The sequence below is a fragment of the Alosa pseudoharengus genome, unplaced genomic scaffold (genome assembly GCF_046254945.1).
Source record: "Alosa pseudoharengus isolate Yale_2024_CS ecotype anadromous, Long Island Sound unplaced genomic scaffold, YU_APseudo_1.1 YU_APseudo_1.1_scf_1, whole genome shotgun sequence".
NCBI classification, from domain to species: Eukaryota; Metazoa; Chordata; class Actinopteri; order Clupeiformes; family Clupeidae; genus Alosa; species Alosa pseudoharengus.
The window spans coordinates 40,889,227-40,899,226 of NW_027468564.1; the positions used below are offsets into that span (position 1 = coordinate 40,889,227).

The 10,000-nt window shown below is 47.9% G+C and overlaps 1 protein-coding gene across 1 annotated transcript in view; it reads left to right on the top strand.

Annotated features, from left to right (window-relative positions):
• Positions 1 to 10,000, top strand: part of usp34 (ubiquitin specific peptidase 34) — a gene marked incomplete at its 3' end in the record, with an annotated part of 66,114 nt that overhangs the window by 38,030 nt on the left and 18,084 nt on the right. The window contains 13 exon segments of the mRNA XM_076289597.1: positions 357 to 511; positions 754 to 867; positions 1,396 to 1,495; positions 2,285 to 2,444; positions 2,701 to 2,827; positions 3,041 to 3,191; positions 3,477 to 3,577; positions 3,981 to 4,190; positions 6,357 to 6,482; positions 6,872 to 6,994; positions 7,791 to 7,874; positions 8,138 to 8,224; positions 8,982 to 9,182. Coding sequence (XP_076145712.1) covers positions 357 to 511; positions 754 to 867; positions 1,396 to 1,495; positions 2,285 to 2,444; positions 2,701 to 2,827; positions 3,041 to 3,191; positions 3,477 to 3,577; positions 3,981 to 4,190; positions 6,357 to 6,482; positions 6,872 to 6,994; positions 7,791 to 7,874; positions 8,138 to 8,224; positions 8,982 to 9,182 — 1,739 coding nt within the window.

The window sequence follows — 10,000 nt, forward strand, 5'->3', positions numbered from 1 at the left end:
ATTGTGCACAACCCTTGTTGGATATGAGGCATGCAACTCTCACTGTTTTTCTTTAATACATCGACACTATTTTCAAACATCAATTTGAAGATGAATAATAATTCATTTTAATTAGTTTAATTAATATTATTTCAGTTTTAATGAAACACTGTTATTACACTTTTGAATAAAATAAGTTTTACATTTTGTTTCATTCTTTTAAGTGACATGACACACTTTGATACACATGATTTGAGTCATGTGTATCCTCAAACAGAGAGCAAACTAACAAACAAGCAAAACCACTGAATGTCACAAACAGCCATGTCCTTTGGCCTAACACTCTGTTTGTCCCTCCTGGCTCTCCGTCTGGGCAGGGCTGAGTCTGGAGCAGGTGGACATCCTGTGGCACTGTCTGGTGGAGGACTCTGAGTGCTACGACGACGCCCTCCACTGGTTCCTCAACCAGGTGCGCAGCAAAGACCAGCACGCCATGGGCATGGAGACCTACAAGCACCTCTTCCTGGAGAAGGTAAGCGCACAGACGGCACAAGGGCCCTACAAGCACAAATCAATGCACACTTTAGAACTGACATCAAGAGGTGTGTGCAGGAGGGCCTTGATGATGACGTGACTTACTTAGTTGGCGTAATTATTTATCTCTCTCTCTCTCTCTCTCCATCCCGTCCTCTCTCTCCCTTCCTCTCTCCCTCTTCCCTCGCTCTCTCCCTCCCTCTCTCTCTCTCTCTCTCTCTCTCTCTCTCTGCTGTGTAGATGCCCAAGCTGAAGCCGGAGACCATCAGCATGACTGGTCTAAACCTGTTCCAGCACCTGTGCAATCTGGCCCGCCTGGCCACCAGCACCTACGACAGCGGCCCCAACTGCGAGGTGAGGGACCCCCGATAATAATGTACTTGCTGTAAGGAGGTACCCTTAGTAACCCCAGTAATAATATACCTGCTGTAAGGAGGTTCCCTTAGTGACCCCAGTAATAATGTACCTGCTGTAAGGAGGTTCCCTTAGTGACCCCAGTAATAATGTACCTGCTGTAAGGAGGTTCCCTTAGTGACCCCAGTAATAATGTACCTGCTGTAAGGAGGTACCCTTAGTGACCCCAGTAATAATATACCTGCTGTGAGGAGGTACCCTTAGTGACCCCAGTAATAATATACCTGCTGTGAGGAGGTACCCTTAGTGGTCAAGGTGCTGTGCTAGCATGCACTAACCTGAAAAAAGTTGTCTTCAGTTCCCACCTTCCACCGTTGTTCAGCTTCAGCTGAATCAATAAATGTCATTGTAAATGTGTGCATTTCATGTCATTTCCTTTCTTAATTGCTTTCCTATTCTCATCCATCTGTCTTTCATTGTTTTATTTATTCTGTTTCCTTGACTTGCTTTTATTAATCTCTCTCTCAGCTGTGTGGAATGGACCAGCTGTGGGGTATCGCCTTGAGAGCCCAGTCTGCGGACATTAGCCGCGCTGCCATCCAGTACATCAACTCCTACTACATCAACGGTCAGTACACCACCACTCCCCACACACACTGCACTGCCTTATCTGTTCTCCTCTGACTGTAAATCCCAACTGTAAACTATAACTGTTAACCATACCACTGAACTGTCAACTGCCAAGATGTGGCGCGCTGTGTATAAGCTCATACAATGTGTTAGTGTTGTCGTCTTATGCGGGTTATGCTTCTTTCAGTGTGTTGCGTTGTGAATTTGGTACTGTATGTGCGTTTGTGTGTGTATAAGGAGAAAGAGTTTTATAAGGCTCTTTGTAGTTTTGATGGAGCCTATCAGTGGCGATTGCTCTAAGACTACAGGGGAAGCTCAGCCTCGTAAAATATCACGGAATATATAGCGCGGTGTAGGCTACATTATGCCATGTCTGCCATGCCAACTCTATAGCCTACTGTTTAGCCTATTCTGGGTTGTGGGATAATTTTTTGCCCTCAAAGAACAACATAGCACCTTAATAATATTAATTTAATAATTGACAATTTTTATCAGAGCTTCCCCTGTTCCAAAGAGCAGCAATCGGCACTGGAGCCTATGTATGGCTCATCAGTTTATCGTGTGTGTGTGATGCTACACCAAACATACATACAGTACGTATGAGTTAGATTAGATTAGATTCAACTTTATTGTCATTTAGCAGAGTACAAGAACAGACCCAATGTAATGCAATATATATATGCTGTGTTATGAATTGAAGCTCTCTTGTGTGTTAAAACCAGTGTGTTGTGTTTGTGTGTGTTTGTGTGTGTTGTGTGTGGTGTGTGTGTGTGTTGACCTGATACAGGTAAGGCCGGGCTGGAGAAGGAGCAGGAGTTCATCAGTAAGTGCATGGAGTCTCTGCTTATGGCCTCGGCCAACCTGGAGAAGGACGCCCAGTCCAGCCTCACAGTCATCGAGAGGGGCCTGCTCATGCTCAAGACTCACCTGGAGGCCTTCAGACGCAGGTACACACACACACACACACACACACACACACACACACACGCGCACACAGAAAGAGTTATACGTGCGCACACACAGATTTATACGTGCACACTCGCACACAAACAAACATGCAAATGCGTACACACACATATACACACACACACACACATACACAGATGCATACTCACTGATGCATACAGGCCATTCAAATGAAGATATGTGCATGCACCAACCCAGTGTATGATATTGTGATGTGTGATCTCTGGCCTCCTCCAGGTTTGCGTACCACCTGAGGCAGTGGCAGATCGAGGGCACCGGCATCTCCAGCCACCTGAAGGCCCTGAGCGAGAAGCAGTCGCTGCCGCTCCGCATCGTGTGCCAGCCCGCCGGTCTGCCCGATAAGGTAGTACGCCGACGGCCTCACCTTTGTCCTTGTTCCTCCTCCTCCTCCTCTTCCTCCCTGATGTGTGGTTGTGCCCCTTCCCCAGTGCCTGAATACTGCAGAACTTCATTGTAGCATTTCTGAAAGAGCACAAGCACTGCTGGTTAATACTATAACATTTGAGCTAGCTATCACTAGTGCCGTCATAACAGGTGTGTGTGTGTGTGTGTCCAGATGACGATAGAGATGTACCCGAGTGACCAGGTGGCGGACCTGAGAGCGGAGGTGACCCACTGGTATGAGAACCTGCAGAAGGAGCAGATGAACCAGCAGGCCCAGCTGCAGGAGTTCGGACAGACCAGCCGCCAGACCGGAGACTTCCCAGGTGGTGTGTGTTTTGTGTATCTTTGTGTGTGTGTGTGTGTGTTTTGTGTATCTTTGTGTGTGTGTTTTGTGTATCTTTTTGTGTGTGTGTGTGTGTGTTTTATGGCTTAGGAACTGGTATTCCCAGATGATTAGATGTTTGACTTCCATGTTTGAGCTTGTTCACATACCGGTATGTTTTATTTGTTGTATGGCGTTAATGCTATAAACAGGTATCTAGAGTTGTTTATCTAAAATGCATGTTTTGGCTTTGTGTGTGTGCGTTTTTGTGTGTGTGTTGGTGCAGGAGGTCTAATGGGTCCAGTGAGGATGATTTCATCTGGTCATGAACTGACCACAGACTACGATGAGAAAACACTGCACGAGTTGGGCTTCAAAGACATGCAGGTAAGGCGTACACACACACACACACTCACACTTGCAACGCCAAACAAAAATGCAAAGTAATGCACTCCTTTTGATACTGTTTTAGGAGGAACCAAAAAGAAAGTAAATTTAAAATGAGATGCCCTTCCTCTGTCAGTGGCTGTTAGAAAAGTTTTGCATGTCTATAGACCAAGTTCATGAACTCCCCCAATCCAAAAATTACACTAAGTATCTCTCTCTCCCTCTCTCTCTCTCTCTCTCTCCCCTCCCTCCCTCCCTCTCTCCCTCTCTCTCTCTCTCTCTCCCTCCCTCCCTCCCTCTCTCCCTCCCTCTCTCTCTCTCTCTCTCTCTCTCTCTCTCTCTCTCTCTCTCTCTCTCTCTCTCTCTCTCTCTCTCTCTCTCTCTCTCTCCCTCTCTCTCTCAGATGGTGTTTGTGTCTCTGGGCGCTCCGAGGCGGGAGCGTAAGGGCGAGGGCGTCCAGCTGCCGGCCTCGTGTCTGCCGCCGCCGCAGAAGGAGCATATCCCCATGCTGCTGCTGCTGCAGGAGCCGCACCTGACCACGCTCTTCGACCTGCTGGAGACGCTGGCCTGCTTCAAACCGCCCAGCCCCGACCGCGCCCTGGAGAGCGCCGAGGTACGAGGGGACAGGCCGGTGATGAAGACTTAGAAGGAGGTGTAATAGTAGTATTGGGAGATGATGATGATAATGATGATGATGATCTACGGCAGCCATCACCAAATGGCGGACCGCGGTCCGAGTCCGGACCGTGACGTGATCCTATACGGACCCAGACCATAATAGCCTAATTTAGATTTTCACGTAAGATTTCAAAGCTGCGCTAAATGTTTCGTTGGTTAGGATAACAGCATTTAGTTCAGGAGCTTCAGGAACCATCATTGCGCTTGCTGCTACTCAGCCAGTGAAATCTTTGAATTCTGATAAAGTCGAGTCAGTGAGTAAAGCTTTATATAACGATACGGGGGCAATACCACGCAAAACTGTCACGTCCGTAACGCCAACTAAATATGGATGTGACAGTTTTGGGCGGAATTGCCCTGGACCTCTTCTATATATTCTGAGACAGGTGATTTTAAGCGCCAATTTGAAGCACCTCTACTAGACAAAGCATATATTTTGAGCAAGCATAGGGTAGGCTAGGCCCATTCAACAGTGAACTGAGACCACAGAATATTTTACGATTTAAGAAGGCAATATGATTGATCCACCACAATCTAGTTAAGCCTACATGCATTCACTGCCCAACAACGTGATATTCCTGGGTTTCCAGGATTTCGGGTCAACCTAAAAAAATTAAATTAAACTTGCTGATTAATGGGTTCAAGGAACCAGCTGTGGAATATCCATCCTTGTCTCAGCTCAAATTTTATTTTAAGTTCACGTTAAGATCTTAAAAATAGCCAAGGCTACTCAGTTTTTCTCCCCAATAAGGCTACTCTTATCTTGCCTTATTTCTCGTCATTTCGAACGTTGCCTTTTAGGCTACTTATTTTATTTCACATTAAACATTAGGCCTAGGCCTACAATCTTCTATTTCTTGAATTTTCCCTTGGGGATCAATAAAGTATCTATCTATCTACAACTAGGCTCCATCCATCCATCCTAATATTATACACATATACATAGCCTAAACACGCATGTTAAACATTATGATGCTCCGGACCTTTGCTTGAGGAAATTTTCCGTAACTGGACCTCGCTGAAGATTAATTGAATACCCCTGATCTACGGTTATGACTATCGCACCCTGGAGAGCACTGAGTTAGGAGGGGACCGGGGAGACAGTAAGGGCTTGGAGGGGTAAGAGGGGAGGATGTGGAAGACTAGCTGGGAAATGATGATGATGGTGATTATGATGATGAAGATGATGGTGACTAAGATGACGATGACTACTGTGGTGATGATGATCGTGCCAAAGTACCGGGGGGTAGGGGGGTCAGTGAGGACTCAGAGGTAGTATAATAGTAGTTGGGAAATGGTGATGATTTAAGATGATCCCCTGTTTCAAACTGCCAGGCTTGACTTGGAGAGTGTTGAAAGAATGCTAAAGATAAATTGTAGTTGTACATAATTGGACCAAAAGCTATCGTAAGTTGGCACATTTGCCTCCATACTTGTTTGTCCTGCAGTAGCAGCTTGTTTAAATCCTTTTAGTGTATTTGCGCCCCCACCCTGGCTATGAAGTTAATTTTAATGGGCCGGCGTGAGTCAGACTCTCTACTCCACCGTTAACCTAAAAAAAGGCTCCAGCAGTCACGTGCAGGCCATGACCCGCCTGTCGAGGTCGGGTCGCGTCGTTTCCGTTCACAGCGGGGGCGGTTGTCGTTGGCAAAGGTGGAAGTGGTTTTGCGGTTCGGCTCGGTGAGCATGAAGGTGCTGCCCCCCCTCCCCACCCCATTCCACGGTCACAGTAAGACCGAAACTAGATGAGGTTTACGTGAGGACGTGCACGTCTTAAAAACCAATGCATGTGGCTTAGGGCTCGTCTCTTTGGTCCTTGGGCTCGTATGGTTTTGTCTTTTGCGCTCACACTCGCTCTGTTCATTCAGAGAATTCTCAGTGCACTGCTTTTCACTGAAGGCTTGTGAAGGGAAGGAGAAAAAGAAATATCCATTGTTAATACAAGCCTCCATGACACGTGTCATTATAATTATCATTTTTAAGATGTTTTAATTGGTTCTAGGTCAGATATTAAACTGTTGAGTGGGTCAAAATGCGCTCTCAACCTGTGTGTGTGTGTGTGTGTGTGTGTGTTGTGTGTTTGTGTGTGTGTGTGTTGCAGAGTGTGCGCTGTGAGGAGCTGCACCTGCATGCTGAGAACCTGTCCCGGCGCGTGTGGGAGCTGCTCATGCTGCTGCCCACCTGCCCCAACATGCTGCAGGCCTTCCAGAACATCTCCGACGACACGGTCAGTCACCTAGCAACCTTTTCAAGAAATAGTTTTGGTCAAAATATTAAAGCAATCTTACAGGAATACTCTGTTTTATATTGCTATATATACGATATTATAGGAATCTTTTAATATATCTATAGTGTGTTCCAAAATACATAAAGTATTATCAACCGCTATAAAATTGCTATATAATTCTGATAGTATTACTACTATAACTATACTATAACTACTTTATAATAACTACTTTTTCTGTAAGGGGCTGTGTACACATTTTTGTTATATCACCGTTCAAAGCAACAACAGCAATCACACACACACACACACACACACACACACACACACACACACACACACTCCTTCCACTGTAGTATGTGGAAGCATTAATGTTTGTGGTTTGTGGTCAGGTTTCTGAGGGTCTGTGCTGGAAGGATCTGTTGAGGATCAAGAGTCCCCACAAGCTGCTCTACGCCCTGGAGATCATCGAGGCTCTGGGGAAACCCAACCGCCGCATCCACAGAGAGTCCACCGTACGTACACACACACACGGACGTACACACGCACACACAAACAAGCATGTCTTATACACACTGTTAGTAGAAAGTCTACAACACACACACACTTATGTCCTTATATCTAATGTCTTAGTGTACTAACAACACACACTGTTCACATTATTGCAATCCTCAACCTTTGGCAAATACTGCAGTCTGTCCATCATGCTAGGTTGAGCGGGCTGGTCATCATGCTAGGTGGAGGGGGCTGGTCATGATGCTAGGTTGAGCGGGCAGGTCATGATGCTAGGTTGAGCGGGCAGGTCATGATGCTAGGTTGAGTGGGCAGGTCATGATGCTAGGTTGAGTGGGCAGGTCATGATGCTAGGTGGAGTGGGCTGGTCATGATGCTAGGTTGAGCGGGCTGGTCATCATGCTAGGTTGAGTTGGCTGGTCATCATGCTAGGTGGAGCGGGCTGGTCATCATGCTAGGTGGAGCGGGCTGGTCATCATGCTAGGTGGAGCGGGCTGGTCATCATGCTAGGTTGAGCGGGCTGGTCATCATGCTAGGTGGAGCGGGCTGGTCATCATGCTAGGTTGAGCGGGCTGGTCATCATGCTAGGTGGAGCGGGCTGGTCATCATGCTAGGTTGAGCGGGCTGGTCATCATGCTAGGTGGAGCGGGCTGGTCATCATGCTAGGTGGAGCGGGCTGGTCATCATGCTAGGTTGAGCGGGCTGGTCATCATGCTAGGTGGAGTGGGCTGGTCATCATGCTAGGTTAAGTTGGCTGTTCTAACCACATGTGTGCACCTCTCTTGTGCCTGCCCACAGGGGAGCTACAGTGATCTGTACCCAGACTCAGACGACTCCAGTGAGGACCAGATTGAAAACAGCAAGAATACATGGAGCTGCAAGGTGAACTCTCTCTCTCTCTGTGTCTCTCTCTGTGTCTCTCTCTGTGTCTCTCTCTGTGTCTCTCTCTGTGTCTCTCTCTCACTCTCTCACTCATTCGCCCACTCACTCACACACTCACACACTCACACACACTCACACACACTCACACATGCACACACTTGCGTCCACACACTCTCACACACTCTCACTCTCTGAGTTTTTGTGATGCACAAACTACCACCAAGGGGAGATTTTAATTGGCCTATCTGTCTCCCTCTCCACAGTTTGTTGGGTCTGGCGGTCTACAGTTGCTGTTAGAGATTTTCAACTCGGCCATCTTGGAGCCCAAGGAGCAGGAATCCTGGACTGTGGTAGGTGCTCTGGCTGATGTAGCTCCCCTCACAGAAAACCAGTCCAGCTGTGTGTGTGTGTGTGCTTCGGCCGATGTAGCTCTCACAGAAAACCAGTCCAGGTGTGTGTGTGTGCTCCGGCTGATGTTGCTCCCCTCACAGAAAACCAGTCCAGGTGTGTGTGTGTGCTCCGGCTGATGTAGCTCCCCTCACAGAAAACCAGTCCAGGTGTGTGTGTGTGCTCCGGCTGATGTAGCTCCCCTCACAGAAAACCAGTCCAGGTGTGTGTGTGTGTGCTCCGGCTGATGTAGCTCCCCTCACAGAAAACCAGTCCAGCTGGAGACCACAGCAGCGCCAGCGACGTCCCACTGGGCTCGTGTTTGTGTACTGAAACGCCACATAGTTCAGTGGCGCTGCCAGGAAGAGGAAAAGTCGTGGCCAAGGATCCGATTGGTCCTGTGTGCTCAGTGATCCAACTAGACAGATGTGTTTGACCTAGTGATTCATAAAGAGATAATTTAATGAGGCATGTTGTGCATCTGAAATTCAAGATATCTATATCTTGATATCTTTATATATCTATATAAAGAAACATTTTTTAAAAAAATGAATTAAATGAATTTGTTCCTTCTGTCTTTTTACTTTAATAAAATATTTTTTAAATCTTTTTTTCCTATTCTTCTCTTTACTTCTCTCTCTCCTGTTTTTCTAACCTCTTCCTTCTGTCATTCATTCCTTCTTTTTTTCTTCCTTTCTGTATTTCTCTCGCCTCCCCCAGTGGCTGCTGGACTGTCTGGCGTGCCTGCTGAAGCTCATCTGCCAGTTTGCGGTGGACCCAGCCGACCTGGACCTGGCCTACCACGACGTGTTCGCCTGGTCGGGCGTGAGCGACTCGCAGCGCAAGCGCGCCTGGCCCAGCAAGTCCCGCAAGGCCGCCGGCGATCACGTCAAGGGCCTGCACATCCCGCGCCTCACCGAGGTACGTCCACCACTGCCGTGTGCGTGCGTGTGTGTGTGTGTGCCAGCGCACTGCTTGCCTGCCTGTTTCTCTCTGCCTCTAGTGTGAGTCTTTCTGTCTGGCTCTTTCTTTCTGTCTGTGAAGTTTGACCCTTTTGTTGCCACTGCAGGGCTGACGGTCGTTAGTCTTTAACGAGATCGACTGAGTGAAAGGGCTTCACACATTCAGCCCACACCACCGCTGATCTGCAGCGGTCACACCTGCCCCTGTCAAACAGGAGTGTGTGTGTGTGTGTGTGTGTGTGTGTGTGTGTGTGTGTGTGCGCCTCTCTCCAGCTAATGCGGTCACTAGCTATTCCAGTCGTGTTTATAGTCTATGGCTACCGGTCTCTCTCTACTCTCTTGTTCTTTCTCTCCAAGCCAAATGCCTCTGTCTTTCTTTTTGTGTTTCCCTTTCTGTGCCAAATGGCACCTCTCTCGCTCTCGCTCTCTCTCTCGCTCTCTCTCTCGCTCTCTCTCTTGCTCTCTCTCGCTCTCTCTCCCACCCTCTCCCACCCTCTCTCTCCCCCTCTCTCGCTCTCTCTCCCCCTCTCTCCCCCTCTCTCCCCCTCTCTCCCCCTCTCACTCTCTCTCTCCCCCTCTCTCCCCCTCTCACTCTCTCTCTCCCTCTCTCTCTCCCCCTCTCTCTCTCTCTCCCTCCCTGTGCTTCCTCTCTCTCGTGGACTTTTTTAGTTGTTGTATGAATCCTGACACTTTTCCATGAGAGATTTCAACAACTCTGCCTCAGCTTATGCCCTGTTTACTGTGGGTCAGAAAAGCACTCCTAGATTAAACTGGGTT